The sequence below is a fragment of the Telopea speciosissima genome, chromosome 4 (assembly GCF_018873765.1).
Source record: "Telopea speciosissima isolate NSW1024214 ecotype Mountain lineage chromosome 4, Tspe_v1, whole genome shotgun sequence".
Classification (NCBI taxonomy): domain Eukaryota; kingdom Viridiplantae; phylum Streptophyta; class Magnoliopsida; order Proteales; family Proteaceae; genus Telopea; species Telopea speciosissima.
In genome coordinates, this window is record NC_057919.1 from 67,571,120 (window position 1) to 67,589,836 (window position 18,717).

Below are 18,717 nucleotides of genomic sequence, written 5' to 3' on the forward strand. Positions count from 1 at the left end.
TCAAATGGGGGAAAATGACCACCCTACCCCCTACCTAAAAATACTGCCCAAGGTGGGATCCACTCCTCTCTATTAGAGGAATTGGAGGTACCCACAAATTGGAGATGATAATTATTCCTTGAATGGTGGCTAGAGAAATAAAGATTTACAACGGAGTTAAGGATAGGAGGGGAGGGGAACCCATTGTAAAGTTCTTTCTCAAGGGTCCTTATAAGTGAAAGGATTGCTGTTATGTTTGTATCCATCATAATTTCCCACATCAACAACCATGGTGAGTGGAGGAAACAAGGTCCATGTCATTGGTCAAGTTTTACCCAACTCAAGTATAAGTACACCTTAAAAATGATTTCAAACTGAAAACAATCAAAAATGGCCAATAGATTTCATTACAATAAAATGGTATTTCTATAACAAGAAACTTAGGTTTTTATGTAATTTTATGCAATCAACTGTCATAATTGCTCCATTAACACGGATCTATAACAATGGTTGTTAGGGAAGAACTAACGTCTACCATTTGTGCTAGACCTTTGAAAAAATGAAATTTCATACAAACAACATATCGAGTCATTTGGTTGAGTTAAACCACAAAAAATGATAAGTAATCAATTCAAAGAATTCCTATCTTATCCAATTATCAAAATGAGAGATCTTGTTCATGTAGAAAGAAATTAGTGGGAGAGTAGGAATGTGTTCTAATTGGTTTGTATGAAACTTTTCCAGATAAAGAAATACAAAAAAAGAAAATTCTAAAACCAATTTAGAAAGATCCCAACAGTGAATTCCACTTTGCAATAGGTATTTCCCGTTTGTCCATTGAAGGACAGCCTTGCTGCCACCTTATACACTGTACTTTCGTTCTGATAAAATAAACTTGGCATGAAGAGTAAGTAAAAGAAACAATTGCACAACAAAATTAGAGTTCAATATCTTCAACACTATTTTCTGTTAGAATCTTACATTAATTTGGAGGGTTGGGGCGGGCGGGGGGGAGGGGAGACTATTCATGTAAGGTCAAAATCAGAGCAAAATCTGCCTCATGGGAATAGGGCAGTGTCAAGGATTAAAGCATTGACTAAATCCTTCGGCTGCCTTTGGCTTCTGGTTGACCTCGATCATAATTGTACAATGCGGGATATCTTGGGACTCAAAACGGAAAGAACTATAAGATTAACTCAGAATTGCCTTGATCTTCGTCTTCTGGTCTTCCGTTAATGAAGTAGGGAACAAAACCTCGAATGTAACATATAAATCCCCTTTTTTTGAACTAAAATGCAATGGCATCCCTTCACCTTTGAATTTTCTCACTTCTTTGGGCTTCGTAATTCCCTGGAAGTATTATCCCCAAGTCAATCCCCTGACTGAGTGTTTAAATAACACAGACAACATCTAAAGTTCAATAAAGCACATATTCATGCTCACCTTTGAACTGATGTCTACAAGATGTTCATCCAGGTGTTTGATGGTCTTTTCAAATCCAACTAGTGCTTGGACCTGGAGCAAACCATGGCCATCAAATCAGCTAAGGAGAAAAGTGAAAATGTTTCCTAGTTAACAAGATAAGAAAAGGAGAGAAGAAAAGGAGGAGGGGGGAATGTACAACATTTAAATACAGATATACACGGATGATCTCAGGATTTAAAAATCAGAATCAGGATCGGATCAGGCAAATCATCTGATTTCAGCCGATTCCAGCTGATCCGTAATGGAATCGGCTGGACCCGATTCAGATACCAATTCCTTGTGTTGGTATCACATTCATTGAACAACTTGAATAGTACAGGGAATGGACCATCACCCTGCATCAATGTTTTAAATCACAGGCTACAAAGGTCAAGCTTTCCAGCCAACGCAATCATATCATCAGATAGGCATAGTTTCAACATGACAGTTGGCAACATCAGCTTAGAATCACTTCCTCCCACGGACAAAATCGACAAGGAGTTGAAGGTGCCGGCTAGTGCAACCATTAAGGGCCTCAGCTGGATGTAGCAAGGTCTTGGGATCAAATCCCACCTTGGGAAGGGGTCTAGGGGTTAAAATATAATATATCTTTCCTATCCCAAAAAGAAAAAGAAAAAGAAAAAGAAAAAGAAGACGAGTTTGGTTTCCAGGTCAGCTAGCTGGCAGGTTCCCGTTTATTTATTTAGAATGATCATATATACCTACATCAGTTAAGAAACGGAGATGCTGAAATAAGGAAACAGTACTTTACGTTTTAGATCAAGGTTCCACTTCAACTTTGGTTAGGCACAAGCATAACTAAATAGAAAAATAATAGTGAACAAAAGCCTATAAGAAAACAAATGAGAACAAGAAACTAAACAAGAAAAGACAATTACCAGTGCTATGGTAACAGTAGTATGCAGGTCATTGCCGTCTCTTCTGAATCGCTCATGTGGTGCAGTACGAATACGGAACTGCTCAGGAGGAAGATGAGTGTTATCCTGAATCAACAATTTGAACTAGTGTATAGGCAGTAAAATGTACATAAAAAGAACAAACCTTGAGATCTCCAGCTTCTCCATCTATTATAGGCTCACCATCCTCATAAAACACTACCTCCTGTAAGAAACAGAGAACATGTAATGTTTAGGAGCCAAAGAAATAAACATGAAAAAAAGGTTCCCTGATGAACTATTATTAACTCCTGATCAGTGCTAGAAAGTACATCAACCGAAAGCCTGACAACTCGTAACTGTTCAGAGGGCATTCTAGCACAGCAGACAATATGTTCTAACTTCTAATTGGACAGATCAAACCTAATATGCCAAAAAAATGCAGCAAGCTTTGAATGTGAAGCAGAAGTGCATAATAGAGAATAACCGATCAAAGGGCATGCTAGTCAACAGACAATGTGAACTAACTTCAAACTGGAAAGATCAAAACAAATATGCACAAGGAGGCAGCACACCAAACCACAAATGTACAGGGAAATAGAAGAAATCAGAGATTTCAATTCAAAAATAATTGGAAAGAAATTAAAGAAGAAACTACAACACAAGCTGACGGCTAAAATTCATCAACATCTATCAAAGAAATCCTTTTAGTTAGGCATAAAGCCTTATAACTAAAAACCTGAAATATTCTAGAATTAATCTAAAAAAAAAGGAGGGGGAAACTTTTGACACAAGACTTAAATCTATTTCGTTAATATCATAGTTATTTAACCACCCCACACCGACGGCTCAGACCAATCAACTCCCCATCATGCGGTCATTTGGTGGGTCAGTCACTGATCGAAAAATATGTTGAAACCTGGAAACATCAAATGCTTGGCCAGACTTCTATTTGAGATGAACAAAGGCCATTGCTACACCCTTTTTTTTTTTTTTTAAAAAGTAAAATAATATATCAACTTTAGGTCCACACAATAAGAGCTTTTCTTGTTTTATTAATAAGAAGTTCTAAAACTGGAGAGAGACTTTTCATACTCCATCCCCTTTTTTATCCTATATCTTTATTGCCTCTTTTTATAAGTTTATAAAACAGATTAATATATGGCCAACCTAATCCAAGTAGTTGGCCAAGGAACCAAAGCAAGAATAGCAGACCCTTGAGGGCAAAGAAAAGTTACAGCTGTTAAAATCAAAGAGAACTCCAGCAATGAAACAATGACTTGATGAACATGTACGGCAAAAATTAGTCACCGTACGATGAGGAAGAGAGACAAGCAAGAGAAGAGCTGGGCTAGGGGCTAGTACCCAACACAACCTGTTAAATACAAGATCAGGCTGGGTACTTTCAGGTTTGGGCCAGCTTTTGGTTGACATCAAGTTGCAATAAATTTGTAGTGGAAGGTGGGCCCCCCTCTTTACAAACAAAAGGCATCCCTCCCACCTTGACATTTAAAATTTTTGATTTCACATATTACTTGGGTTGGAAGTGGGTCCTAGTTTTTTTTCAAGGTAAAAGTTGGTCCTTATTTTAAAAGGAAAAAAAAGGGCATTTGTTTAATATATGTTGCGGACTGTAAGATGGGTCCTATCATGTAACGGGTGGTCCGTCTAAGTGAGCTCCTACAGAAAGACATCTCTGTGAATGTCCTTGCATTCCTTGTGAACGCTTGTTGGTACTTAAAATTTGTGAACATGTCGTCCAGGTCACCCTCTGCTCGTGTTAAATTTCAACCCAAAAGCATCATGCCACATTGATGTAGATCAAAGCATAAAGAGGAGAAGGACCAAAATAAAATTCTGGAAAAAAGTTACTGTTCACACATTACTATTCACGTGAGCGGTACTCGAGTCACTATTCACGTGGTGCTGTTTACGTGAACAGTGTTGTGGGTCCATAAGCCTTGAATGGGGAAGGAAGTCAAAGCAAATAATGGAGATTCTGTGGGCCCCACTGAAGATAGCAAGACAAAGTAGCTTTTATTGCTGCCTAGTTACTTTCTAAATTTGTGTCCTTCCTTTTGGTTTAGAAGGCTGGAGTCTATAAAGTCTTAGTAGTTTCTATTTCTCTACTTTTTATTTTCATTTAGTTCCTATTTTAGAAAGTTTCTATTTTCTTACTTTCTATTTTGTAAGCTTGCCTAAGCTATAAAATTGGCACCCATGGTAAGAAAGAGTCGCCAATTGATTAATGAAATTTACAAGCAATGCTTGCCTCCAATTTTGAGAAAGAATTTGCCTTTCAACAGCTGAGTTAGCTGTGGGTGAGAGACTCAAGGCTGAGATAGCCTACCTTCCCTCCTAACCCTATCCCTATCCCCCTTTCTATCTATCCTTCTACTTTTTTTTTTGGTTCTTCCAATCGACCCCTACTGTTGCTGCCATCTTGTGACTGCAATAAACTGCTGCTGGAGAACTCTTTGATGAATCAATCCACAATCATCACCAATTACTGCTGCTGCTGCTTACACAATCAAGTGAAGGACTGCTACACCTGCGATCTCAGTTCCGACCAGAATCTGTTGCAAACTTCAGACTTGAATAATTTCACAACCAGCCATTAGAATTGGCTGATATTTGGAGCACAAACCACCCTTGCCTTGGTCTTCACTCGATCCTACTTTGGAGCCATTCCTGCTGCTGATTTGGTCCCTATTCACTAAGTTACTAATTCTGATTCAGTTTCTATTTTGGTTTTCTGCTGCAACTCTCATCGATCCTACTGTAGAGTGGTTCTTAGTTGAACTCCTTCTACATTACACATGGCATAGTTAAAATGCGCGACTAAATATACATATATATGAGGGAAAGGTTAATAGAGTATGTTGATATGTGATTGAATTTTTGGCTTTGATATTTGTTTAGTAGCCAATCAACAAGTTCACTGACATAAGGTTTATCTATTAATCAAAATTAACACATCAGCCTTCCATTTATCAAAAAGATAAGAATCCAACTTTGATACAGGACCATTTAGTTGAGTTGGGCCAGAGGCTTGGCATGCATATCATCCAAGTGGTGCCTATTTTTCAAACGGTTGGATTGGATACATCAACCCTTTTCAAAGGCGAGATTTTTTTTATAGGAACTTCAAATATGAACTGGATGTGAAGCGGGTCCTAATTCGACAGAGGGTCAACTATTGAACCTAACCCCCTCCCCAATGTAAAATTCCTGGCTCCAACCCTGCTTCTAGTTAACTTCCCAAGGAAAGAATGGGAGGACAGCGACATATCAAGATTAATTATTTATCTCAACACCAAGATCAAGAAAGAATAAACTGTTAGGGATTATGAAGATGAATACAGAGAAATTTATGAACTGAATTTCCTTCATATAAAAGCATCTGCTTGAAATAAAGCTTACTTGCCCATCTTGCATCCCCTTTTCAATATCAACGGTGATGAAGTACCCCTCTCTTTCATATTTCAGATTTGGACATTGCTCACAGACCTGAAAGAGTAGAGCTTAATGTTATTATACGACAGTAGAAATCTAGCCTTGAGCTGTTGGTAAAAAGGATATGAAGGCAAAAATGAAATTAATGCTTGACCAAAAATTCTAAAAGTCTGTGCAATCATGAAGCATGATCTACAAAGACAACTTACAGAAGCAACCTTGCATAAGCATTTCTTTGACAAGTCTATCGAAAAGTGGATTACCTGCTCTGTCATCTGCTGAAACATTCCCGGGCCAATTTGCTTGTGATAGACCTCATTTCTGCAGTTACATCGCCTCTTACCAGGGGCTGGTTTTAAAACATTTTTCTCCCTCCATACCTAATAATTGGATAAAATACATAATAAGTGAAGAAATAACTATCCAACTTATTGCATGACTAGTAGTTATAGGAGAGCAACACAAAAAAAAATATCCATGTAAAACTTCTGAAGCAAACAGAAGCATTCCAGTTGTGGACCAATACCATCATGCATTAGTACAGCATGTCAAAAAAATAGTTTTAGCCTGTCTACTTGTCAGGATGGAGATGATAAAACAGAAACCAAACTATCAGTAAGAATATGCGAACATGTGCTGCACCGGGTAACCAGATTAGACGCCTGAAAGGAGATAGCTTTATGAGTCTTAACCCTTCTTTTATGTGTTTAACTCTATTTCCCAACATATGTATCTCAACAGATAAAACATGTTCAAAAAAAAATGGTGAGACTTCAGGGTCGAGGGAATGATACTAGATCCATTACATGATTAAAAAATCAGTACCTATAATCAAGTACATGCCATGCACGATGTATCAAATCCTGCAGGGAAGGGCTAAAGAGATATTAAGTGAGGGATAAGTATGGCCTTTAGCATAGTTGTTAAAGCATAGCCTAGGCATCCAGGCGCCTTGGTCACCTAGGTGGTTTCGCCTTGACTTTGGACCCCCTCCAACACCTTGGGTCGCCTAGACGCCGTGACAACTGACAACTATGGCCTTTAGTCATGAAAAGACTCCTACTAGGCTCTAGGATTGCGATCAAATTTCACTCAATGGATTCCAAATTTTGTGGAAGTTCACAGGCATATACTTCCGTGAACAAATAAGACAGAAGAATCTTCAAAATCTGATCAGGACATGGTCACTCGGTGTGCAAATTGAGATGTCCGCTGAATTCAAGACCCAATTTTTCAGGTCAGGTTAGTAATTCAAGACATAGTTGTCACAGCATCTAGGTGACCCAAGGCATTGGAGGGGGGGTCCAGATGTAAGGTGACCAGGGTGCCCGTCTAGGCGACCAAGGCAACACTTGACAACTATGAATTTCAAGAAACATCTAAAATGATCTTAAAAAATCATGGAAATTGGTGGCCAGCCTATTCTAACATTAGGAATTTCAAGTCAATTGGGTAAACAAAGTTGAGGTTATAGTTCAGTTGACCTCGCTAATCAGACAAAGAATTAGCAGGAAACAACTATAAAGAAAGACTAAAGGTAAAGAAAACAGATACTTGGCCTTTATATTGGCCCAGAATCAACACAGTTAGAACCTTCACAAGATCTGGCAATTAATAATCTCCACAAACAGTAGGAATAGTAGAAAATCCATTCAACATTACAAAAAAGGGCGTACACAGTGAACGAGGCTCCCGCCACTGCGAGGTCTGGGGAGGGTCTTAATGTACACAGCCTTACCCCTGCTTTCGTAGAGAGGCTGTTTCCAAACTCAAATCCATGACCACTTGGTCACAATGGAGCAACCTTTACCATTGCACCAAGGCTCACCCTCCATTCAACATTACACCTGTAAGAAAAATAAAAAGGGTAAATTACACGGACCTCCCTTGACAAATGCCTAAATTACACTCCCCCCCTGTGTTTCTAAAAAGTACAGACATATCCCCAGCTTTCCAACCTAATTAACACTTAAACCCAACCATTAGTAAATTCTGTTAGTTGCCAATGGTAGGAGCTTATAATAATTTTTATGACAATTCTACCCTTGAAGAGGGTAGAATTACATATTTGTCCGTTTATTTACTTCTTCTTCTTCTTCTTCTTCTTCTTCAACCACTGCTCCACTGCTGCAACCTCCGACCACCCCTGCACAGACCCTCCTGCACCCCACCGCCCCATGTTCTTGCACAAGGCTTCTACCCCATCTCTATAGCCTTCTTTATAAATGCTTCAGCCTTCTCCCAATGACCCCTCTTGCAATAAGCAAGGCAAAAAGTTTAGAACACGGAAGTCATATGCAGTGCCCTCAGATTCCCACTCTGCCAAGATCTTCTAGGCTCCCTCAATGCCATCAGCCATCCAGGCTCAATTGTGAACTAATCATGCACATATATGTCGAGTTGGGACATGCTACATGAGGCAAGCAAACTGACAGGGACAAACAGCTGTACAGACTATCATATCTCAGAATCGTCTACTAACAGATATTCACAATTCAAAGCCCTGGAGTGCAAGCTCCTAGACTGCCTCTCCCAATACATGGGCAGCGACAGCAACATTTGGAGAACTTTGCTGTAGAATCTTCTCTGCCACTACGGGAAAGCTTTTTTTTTTTTTTTTCCTATTTTTCCTGGTTCCCTTCCATGGAATGAACTTGATCGCAACTAATACTCAATAATGAACGACCTATAGAAGGGAAGGGCACTGAAGAACCCCTGATAATCCGTCGCTGGCATCCTCACTCAAGATAGGAGAAAAATCCTTATTCCTTCCCCCTTTTTTTTTGTCTTCTTGTCCCCACCGCCCCTTTTCCTGCCCTTCTCTCTTGTCTAGAAAAGTTTGCCAATAGAACACTTCGATAACCAGAATCAGAACCACCGACACAAACCCCGCCAAAAACCCTAAATTTGATAGATCAACAAGGATAGCCCGTAATCAACACTTGAGATGGAGCAATTAGAAGCCGACAGGATTTGGGAATCGTATTGAAATTCCAACACAACCCAAAATCCTGGCAGACCTCTGGAATAAAACGAAATGCTTGAAGAAACAGGCACGGGAGAGAAAATAACAGAGCAGCAGCAATGGATAAGAAACGGAACCCTAGCACGTTATCGAGAGAGACAGAAACTGAACGAGGAAGGGATCTTAAATAAGGGAAACATGAGCCTCTAGTTCTGGTTAAAAAGGAGAAATTTTCTAAACCTTGAGTGAGCGATTTGTGTGAAAATACCGAAATTTTCTAACCCCCACAATTATATAGGATTATTTAGTGTAAAGATTGGAATTTTATTGCACTAAAAAAATCCTGTGAAAGCTTTCCTGCATGAGGTTGCAGCAGCCAGCGGTGGTGGGGTGCAGGAGGGTCTGTGCAGGGATGGTCGGAGGTCGCAGCAGTGGAGCGGTGGTTGAAGAAGAAGAAGTAAATAAAATGACAAATATGTAATTCTACCCTCCCAAGGGAAGAATTGTCATAAAATTATTATAAGTTCCTACCGTTAGCAACTAACAGAATTTACTAATGGTTGGGTTTTAAGTGTTAATTAGGTTGGAAAGCAGGGGATAAGTATGTACCTTTTAGAAACACATGGAGGGAAGTGTAATTTAAGCATTCGTAAATGGAGGTCCGTAAGTTACCCAAATAAAAAAAAGTGACCTAACCAATAGATTAACCCATGGATATTTCCCTTAACATCAATGAAGACACTAGCACTGAAAATAGGTAAAAATCCAGACTTACCATGCCTAAATATGGCTGCTTATAGCCCCATAAAGGCATTTCTTTTTCAGACTCCCATTGCACTCAAACTCTAAAAAGGATCCAAACTGAAAAAGAACCGCAAGAAAATAAACATATGCCAGGACCTACTAACATCTTAACTTTATTAGAACTAAGTACCAATATGGAGAGCACAGAGAATAAATAATCAGTTGACTTTGGGTTTCTGATGGTCAAGAATATGAGCTCCCTGGAACCTTATTATTGTGTTACTAAGGCTGTTACAGAGAATTCAAGGAGCATCACAGTCCATTTGTAAGGACTGCGTGCAATTGCATTCCATGCTTTCTGTTTCAGCTTCAGGCCAGCCTATGATCACCTCCAACTTTTCGATATACAACTGCACACAGCCTCATCCCAGCTAGATGAGGTTGGTTACACATATCCTTTCACTCCTTTCCACTCTATTTATCTTTGTCAAGATTCAATTCGCCAATAAGTTATGGGAGATTTGGCATAGAGATTGGATTATCTTGAGGTGCTCCTTATAGACCACTTCAACTCAGGGAATCCCATTCTTCAACATCTTCAAGGAACATCTCTAATTTGACTGCATGCCTAGGTCAGAAGACCCCAAATGAACTAGTCAGAAAGGGCCAGAGGGGGACACTGATTTATATCTGGAAATAGCCTAACATTTAAGGTTCTCTAATCTCTATAGCAGGCATGCTTGTATTGGGGTCTGGTTGGAATAAATATCTTTCGTACATTCTCAGTAAAGAGACCCTTAGCAAGCAGTATGCATCAATCCTTTCTATAGGGTATTTAATCTAGTTATACGTTAACGTTGACTTTTGGATATGGAAGATGTAACAGCTTATGACATATCATTGTGTTCCATTGACCCCAAATTTCTCCCTTTCCTTTTTATTTTTTATTTGCTTTGTGCTCTAAAATTCAGAAAGACTAGTCAGAAATCACCAGTTGGGTTGGTCCGATAAATATATCTCTTCTCTGCAAACATTAACAACAACCGGTTTGGATTTACTGGGTAAAAAGACATTTACAAATGAAGGTTCGTTTATATATTTATATTTGTGTGCATCTAAGACTTAAAAGAGAAAACACATGACTTTAGAAACTCAAACCGGTTGTTATATTTGTGTGCATCCAAAACTTAAAAGCCATATTTGTATGCATGATAAAGTTCAATCCTACATTGATTAAGATACTATGTTTGTGATGACAGTTGTAGACACAAGAGAGGGCTCATTCAGTAAAAAAATGTCTAGTACCTTCAGTGAACCTCCCATGTACAGATCTTCCAATGTTGCATCCAGTTCAATAATAACATCATCACCTTTGACAATTTTCTCTTCTTCTTCTTCTGCTGGACCTCCACCAAAGAAGCTGAAAGACAAATCAATCTTGTCAGCGAAAAGGCCAAGTTGATTGAACCATATTCTAGAAGCAGATAAAAACACCTTTATAACTTAAATGAAGAAGCTGGAAAGAGAAACACAAATTCATCATAGCTAGGAAACAGATACACAATTACAAATCTTGTTTGTTACATCGATCTCTGATAGTTGTATTGTTCTGGGTATAGAAAATAAGTCATTAAATATCTATTAATCACAAGTAAATGTAAAACAGTCTAGCCTGATACAGCCTTATTATTATATAGTAAGTGTACATATGACTATTAATCTACCAGATCAAATGGATCCAGAACAGAAATGATTCCACAAAAGCACGCTAGCCAATATTTTTAGTTTGTAGATCACTGTATTTCTTGGGCTTATTGTCCCTAATTCATGAACTAGTGCTCATTTCTTGAGTAGACAGTCAAGCAGTGAGCAATTTTATTTTACAGTAATTTCATGGCACTGATTCCGACCATTATATATAAATAAACATAACATGGGGAGATCTTTGCACCTAATAGTTACCCTAGATTAACTACCCTTATTTACCTTCATTGCAAAAATACAGAATTTCATAAGACACGCCTAATGTGGCTATAGATGTGATTATTTGGGAGAAGCAGTGGCATGGGGTTTGTTAGATATACTCTACTTCCTATTCAGTTACAATAAAATCCATCCAGTTTTGTAAAGAAGAGAAAGACATCAGCTCACTTCACATAACATTCCACCGTTACAGAAGTTCAATAATTTAATGAAAGAGACTGCCTGGCAAAGGACGTCCACTTACGAGCTGAAGATATCCTGGATGTTCATCCCTCCACCCCTGCCGCCACCGGCTGCGTTCTGCTTCAGACCCTCTTCGCCATACCTATCGTAGATACTCCTTTTCTCGCGATCCGACAGCACTTCATATGCTGATAGCGTAACAATAAAATCAAAGTAAATTAATGCAGCATTATAAACAAAAAATGGAAACAAGACACTATGAAGCGGCGGCATCCGCCATTCATATTGTACCATTATTAATCTCCGCAAATCTCTTATTAGCCTCCTCATTTCCCTGGTTCTTATCAGGGTGATACTTCAACGCTAGCTTCCTATAAGCTCGTTTGATCTGTTCATCCGAAGCGCTTTTTTGGACTTGCAGAATATCATAATAGCTTTTCCTACAACATTTCGATAATTTTATCAGAATAAAACAAAGGTTCTTAATTTGTAATTTAAAAAGAGAGAGAGCTGTTCTTACCCTCCAAGAACAGAAAGCGCATAAGATAAAACGCAAACGAACAGAAACAATCTCGTTCTTTGAAGCGCCATTGAGTATTAAGTACAGATATCTGGAGAGATTAGATCTCTCCCTGAAATACTAGGGTTCAGTCACAGATCTACTGATTACTGCTGACGACGAAGATAAATTTGCCAATAAATGTAGAAAGTAGAGTTCTCGCACGATTTGGTGTTACTCCGATAACAATAACGATTATATGCATACAGAGGGATCACTAGCAGTTCCTGGTTCTCGCTTTGAAAAGCCAACTTTATAGCCGTTTAACGAAACGGCTTTTATAATTTTATATCGACGTGTGTTCTTTCAAAACTAACCAATGAACGAATAGCAAATGGTAGCTTTTCCAATAGTAATGCGACACGTGGTCCCGCGCTGTGTTCCTACCCGCTTACAGCCCTTTCTTTTCGGATGAATAGCTTCCTTGTTGCTTGGCAGAAGGGGCCTGTTTCTCTATACGATCCAAGCTTGTTAATATCAGGTACAACCGGAATAGGCCCCGCCAGATTGAACCTAGAAACGCGGTTGGAAATTGGCCGCCCCATAATGAAGAGAAAAATACTGCGTTTGATAATGTTTATGTTCTGGCCAGAAGTATCTTTTTTCTGGTTCTATTCTTCAACTGTGTTCTTTGGCTTTAGATTAATGTTAGGTAAACCTATTCCAAAACAGCAATGACTTTTCCAAACTTATTCCATAACAAGTTCTCAACACTATTACTGATAAGGAAAGAGAACGCCACCTGATCGCACAGAGCACGCTGCCCCTACGCCCTGACACATGGGCATACAAAATGATCATCGTACCCCTAGAACCTTGGAAATGACCAGGGGTATGGTAGTCATTTCGCACACCATGTGTCAGGGCGCATGGGTGGGGTGTCTAGCACGACATGATGGCGTTATTTCTTTCTCCCTACTAATAACTACAGAAATGTCATCACCATCATAATTAACCAAAATAGTTACGTAAATTGCATTACCACCCAAGGCACCATAACCAAAAATTATGAAAATGTCATTACCATTTCACTTTCCTAAAATAATTATGAAAATGTCATTATAGCAACTTATCTTAAATTACTATTAAACTAACTACACAAACCAAATGACAAGTTCTAAACATTCATTAACAAGAAATACACATTGAAGCTTCGGGAGCTGGTATCTTCATCTTTGTTCAAGTTAAGCTTACTAGCAGTATCAAAGACGTCTCTCAACATCCTTGTATGATTCTCCAAGCCTTTAATTGCTCCTCTCAAGTATCATTTGATAAAATCCGACGAAGGTGGAGGAGCTACAGATGTCAAGGTCTTCGGACCCTCAAATGAATGATCCACTTATTGATTAGAAGAGTAAGGTCTTCCTTCTTCTTCTACCCATTGAATCATTCCATATCCACGATTGTGAAGATGTAGGCCAGTTAAACATGGTTGGTAAAACACAATGTATAATTCTCACATTATTGTTTATAAAGAAAAATAATTAAAATTTTGTTGGTAGATGATATGTATAAAAATACGCTCGTACACATGTCGACATGTCCTCAGAGCTCCACGACAATACATTGCCATGTGGGCCATGTTATACCGTACCGGGATATAATTAAATATCATTTCTTCTCGTGACGTGTAGATACATGCCATGTATCTTGGTGACTGTTCTCCATGATGGTCAAACCTAGCTACAAAATCGTTGACCACAGACGGTTTGCTCGTGGAGGAAAGATTCCTCAACCGCCGAGGGGGAAAGTTCGTTGACGGCGACTTCGCCGACTACCCTCCAAGTACCACCCGGAAGCGAGGAGTTCGGAGAGAGCATCCTGGACCGTCACCTCGTGGATATTTCGTTCGGTGATGAGCTTAGCGTTGCGCGTGGCGTTTCGGGTCATGGGTAATAAACCATGAGGGGAAAAGTAAGTTCTAGCCTCAAGTCTTATTAATTATTCTTCCCTTGGTAACCTCGGCGCGGGTCCGGGCTTGAACCGCTCGAGCTATTTCATGAGAGAAGGGAATAATTTAAGTTCGGGTCCCGCGTACCTTTAGGAAGAACATTGGGGACTTATACCCATCTCATATGAGCCCATCTAAGAATGGGCTTTTCCCTAATTAAGGTTGTGGGCAGGCCCACTTAACCTATTGGCCCAATGGTGGGTTATTCCATCCACTTACCCACATAGGACTAATGGGTTGACCCATTAGGCCTCATGACCCATTTGACTTGAGGTACCCCAAATACCCATTTATTATAAAAGAGAGGAGGAGGGGAGAGAACATTACTTCTTCTTCAACATCCTCTTCTACCCTAAATCGTGGAGGAGAGAAAGAGGAGAGAAAGAGGAGAGAAAGAGAAAGAGGAAGGAGAGAGAGGCTTGGAGGAAGGTGGAGACCCCATCTCTTGGGCGAAATCGTGGAGCTCTCATCTTGGGGGTAGGTAAGCTTCTTCCTTCTTCTATTTTGGATTTCAAAAAGGGGTTGGGTAATGGGAGAGATTGACCTAGATCTCTCTTGGAACCTAGGGAGTAGATGGAGCTTTAAAGCCAAGCTATGGTGGAGTTAGTTCACTCCATTATGAGCTCTAATGTGAGGGTTCTCATTGCCAATTGGGAGATTTAAGGTTGGACCCTAAGGAGCTTAGGATAGAGTTTTCTAGAAGTCCTTGTGCTTTAAAAACCACTTGAAATGGGGTCCTTGGAGGGGAATCCTTGGATTTTGGACGAAGGTGTGAGGGTTACATGTGATTTCGACTGCAAGAAACCCCCGAAACTACCTTCCGAGAAGGATTCTGTGAAGGTCGGATTTACACTCGGATTCGCTTTTTTCAAAACCACATCTCGCATCCGACCTTGACAAAAATTGTCCTGAGCCCTGTGAAGCTCGGATTTACACTTGGATTCAGTTTTTCGAAACCACATCTCGCATCCGACCTTGACTAAAATCGTCCCGGTTTCCTAGGATTTACTTGTGGTTGCAGAATTTGGGCATGAAACCACTCCTGCAACCACTTCTTCGTCTCGAAACCTTATACTTAAGTGTTTGTGGGAGATCTTTTGGGATCCGTTCCTTTCGCTCGTTTAACCTTATTCCACTCTTTGTATAGGTTAAAATATTCACTTTTGTGGCTTATTGCTTGATCGAGGCGACAAGCGATAAACCGGGTGCTTGGCGTATACGTTGTGAGTGGGTTTGGTTGTATGGGCTTGTTATTATTATTGCATTATATATTATGTACTCATTATAATTAATAAGCATGTTTGCGCATATTGCATAATTTTATATCTATTTGTTATAATGTTGATTGGTAATGTTGTATCTTGATGGGTCTCGGTTGGAACCCCGAACTCTATAAACATTTATGAAGAAATTATGTTGAATGTCATGTGAATCAGATATGCGCCGTGCCGTCTTGTGTAAGGGCACTAAACCGGATGAAAAGTTGATGCGCCGGATTACCTCTCGGGACGATAGGACTTGCATGTAGTATATTGTGGCTAGGATTTCACACCCTTATGCTACGACCCTTACCAATGAGGGGTTTAGGTGTTGGGTAATCGATACCGGATTCTCGTGGAGGTGGGAGAGCCATCATGGTAGTATTGGTTATCGGGGTCCGCCACGAGTGGTCTTGGAGGCTTCGATCGGGCGTAGGTCCCACGTGACAATTGAGGTTTCATTGTGGCGATAAGTTAAGTGACCCACAGTGTCTCAGAGTTGTCACAGAGCATATGCCATTGGCTTAGTTGTTTGTTAGGTGGAAAAATGAACTTAACATGTGCATGCATCATTGGACTATGTGAATTACGTGTTTGTGCATTCCCATCCCCTCACCGGCTCAGTGGAGCTAACCCCCTCGTGCGCACACTTTTAGATTATGATGCAGTGAGCGGATATCTCGCGGGACTTGGAGTTCAGCCCTCGGGATACGATGAGATTGGTGAGGAGGAACCGGAGGCCGTGTTTGAGGAACATGGCGACGGTGTCCTTGCGATGATTGTGCCTACGGGCCGTGAGGATATTCGGGACTCGATCCCTTTTTGATTACTTTTGAGGCTAAGGCCTATGGTGAAATACTTCTTGTAATACCATTTTTGATAGTTATTAGATGGTCATTGGAAATGTAACTAATTCTTGTATTTATCATCTAGCCTTGAACATCTTGTAACTATTCGATTTATACGCTTCCGCAATACTACGATCCTTGGAATGTAATATTCTCTTTTTCGCATTCTAATATTATATTGTGTTAATATTGGATATGATCAGCGTTGGGACACCGTGTCGGTGATCCGGCGGTTTAGTAGGATGACACGCGTCGTCCTAGTCACCCTTTATATGATATTATATTCCTTGTCTGCGGAATAGGGCGTGACAGCCACCCCTCATTAAATTCGTTTGCAAAGTGTTCCTTCAACCCTTTCTATTGATAGCTCATCACGGCCCAGGCTGTCCAGGAGTAGCTGATGATTGGATTATCTGTCCAAAACCTAAACCGACATGGACTATATAAGGAATAGTGACAGTGGAGGTAAACCCCATCTTTTTACCATTCTTACTTTCACCTACTTGGAGCAATAGTTGCCTAATATTGAGAAAACCCCCAGAGACATATCGAAACAAGCCCGGTTCAATCCGAGCATCCACCCCATTTCTTACGAATTGTCCGGATAGGCTGGAACAGAAATTAAAGACAACAAATTGGCGCCGTCTGTGGGAACGACAAAAGAAATCAACAGTTACCCACGAAAACCCAAGCATGGTTAACACCAGGGCCTCTCGGCCTTCCGCATCCAAACAGCCTCAAACTTCAAGAGACAAGTCCTCCCCGGAGCGGCAGAGCATGGAAGCCCGTAGTGCGACTCATGCCTCCCTTGTTTTGCGTACTCCACTTCTAGTAGAACTTCCACGAACGAGTGTCGGGCACAAAAACCCGGATCCGAAGTCTCCAGGTAAAAACCCGGATCGATCTCGTCCTGTGTCTCCTATCATTCCACAAGCCCAAAAAGGTGTTGTAACCCAGCTGCAGTTCAATACACTCCAACAGCAAGTTTTGGCCTTGACCACAGCAGTCAGAGAAAACACTCAGGCTGTGGAAAAAGCTAAATCCAAGGAGAAGTCCCCTCCCATTAGCTCGAGGCGAACTTCTAGCCTGCACAGCCAATCCTCATCGATAAACCCTGGTCACAACCCAAGGAACCAAGCCCACAGTAAGAAGAAGTCCAAAAAGGCATTGTTCCAGACCGAAGAGCTTCAAGAGGACCTTGCAGCCGGACCATCCCACACAACTGATCTTCATCAACAAATTAAACAGCTGCAGGATCAAATGCAGCAAATGGTATAGGTCCAAGCTGAGGCCAAAAAGCCAGTCTTTTCAGGCACAATGGCACTCTCTGACCATATTTTGGCCTTCCCCTTCCCAAAGGGTTCCAAAATGCCCGTCCTGGAGTACTATGATGGAACCAGTGATCCCGTTCAGCATTTAGAAGGATTCAACGCCCTCATGGCATATTGTGGGGCATCAAACCCCATAATGTGCCGAGCATTCCCTACCACCCTCTGCGGAGCAGCAAGGACCTGGTTCAATAGGCTACCCCCGAAGTCCATACATGTCTTTCGGGACCTTAGCACGGCGTGCGCAACAACTTTCATCGGTAGTCGGACACACAAGCGAACTTCCGCAAGCCTCACTAGCTTGGCCCAGAGGCCTAACGAGACCTTGCGTGATTTCTTCTCTCGTTTCAATTCCATGAAGTTGGAAATTGATGACCTGGACCCCGCGATGGCTAAAGTTGCGTTAATCGCCAGTATAGCAGATGTGAATCTCAGCTTTTCTCTATGCAAGAAGGAGCCTGAAGACCTGAACGAATTGCTGGCCCGTTGCAAGAAGTTCATGAACGCTACAGAAATCATGCATGCTCGCCAAGAGACCGCTCATGTGAGAACGAACAAGAAGAGGCTTGAATAAGAAGAACGTGAGGATCCCAAGATGACAGGAAGCGGCAACGGTCGGAGAAGCGTCGACCTGTTAGTCCCATAAAGGTATTTGATCGGTATACCCCTCTCACTCAGCAGCGTTCACAAATCTTGATGCAAATACAGAATGAGAAATTCGTCAAATGGCCTCCAAGAATGAGTAACCACCCCGGTTGTCGGGACCCAGACAAGTTTTGCAGGTTCCATTACGGCAACGGCCACGATACTGACGAATGTCGTAATCTCAAAAGTGAGATCGAAAGCCTCATCCAAAGAGGATATCTCCAAAGATACATTGATAATCGGAGGGATTCAGGATCTGGGGCTCTTCGTACCAATCAGCAAACTCCCCCCAATCGACCAGTGGCCAAGCCATCCGATCGTAAGGACGATCGAGTAAAGCAAGAAGCACAATATCGTGAAGATCGTTCGGGGGAGCACCGTTCGTTCGTACAGGGGGAATCTAGCAGAACTATACCGCGAAGTTCAATCGGTGTTATCTCTACAATCAGCGGAGGAC

At 40.9% G+C, this 18,717-nt stretch overlaps 2 protein-coding genes across 2 annotated transcripts; one reads left to right on the forward strand and one right to left on the reverse strand.

Moving 5' to 3' along the window:
• Positions 1-890: 890 nt before the first annotated feature.
• LOC122660513 (dnaJ protein ERDJ3B-like) lies at positions 891-12,403 on the reverse strand. The gene is made up of 10 exons (XM_043855850.1): positions 12,191-12,403; positions 11,962-12,110; positions 11,732-11,858; positions 10,810-10,924; positions 6,059-6,175; positions 5,763-5,849; positions 2,506-2,565; positions 2,343-2,420; positions 1,423-1,494; positions 891-1,329 (listed from the first exon to the last, which is right to left on the reverse strand). Exons 1-10 carry the CDS (start codon positions 12,259-12,261, stop codon positions 1,171-1,173), a joined length of 1,035 nt encoding a protein of 344 aa, XP_043711785.1. The 5' UTR covers positions 12,262-12,403; the 3' UTR covers positions 891-1,170.
• A 5,201-nt stretch (positions 12,404-17,604) lies between these two features.
• LOC122659575 lies at positions 17,605-18,189 on the forward strand. The gene has a single exon (XM_043854675.1). The coding sequence runs from the start codon at positions 17,605-17,607 to the stop codon at positions 18,187-18,189; it is 585 nt and encodes a 194-aa protein (XP_043710610.1).
• The last annotated feature ends 528 nt before the right edge of the window (positions 18,190-18,717 follow it).

Excerpts from the sequence above, each read along its gene's own strand:
- LOC122660513 (XM_043855850.1), bottom strand. The coding sequence starts at position 12,261 with ATGGCGCTTCAAAGAACGAGATTGTTTCTGTTCGTTTGCGTTTTATCT. Across the intron at positions 10,925-11,731 it reads ATCCAGGATATCTTCAGCTC|CTTCTTTGGTGGAGGTCCAG; the intron begins GTAAGTGGACGT and ends TTTGTCTTTCAG. Across the intron at positions 1,330-1,422 it reads TTGTAGACATCAGTTCAAAG|GGAATTACGAAGCCCAAAGA; the intron begins GTGAGCATGAAT and ends TAATACTTCCAG.
- LOC122659575 (XM_043854675.1), top strand. The coding sequence starts at position 17,605 with ATGGCACTCTCTGACCATATTTTGGCCTTCCCCTTCCCAAAGGGTTCC.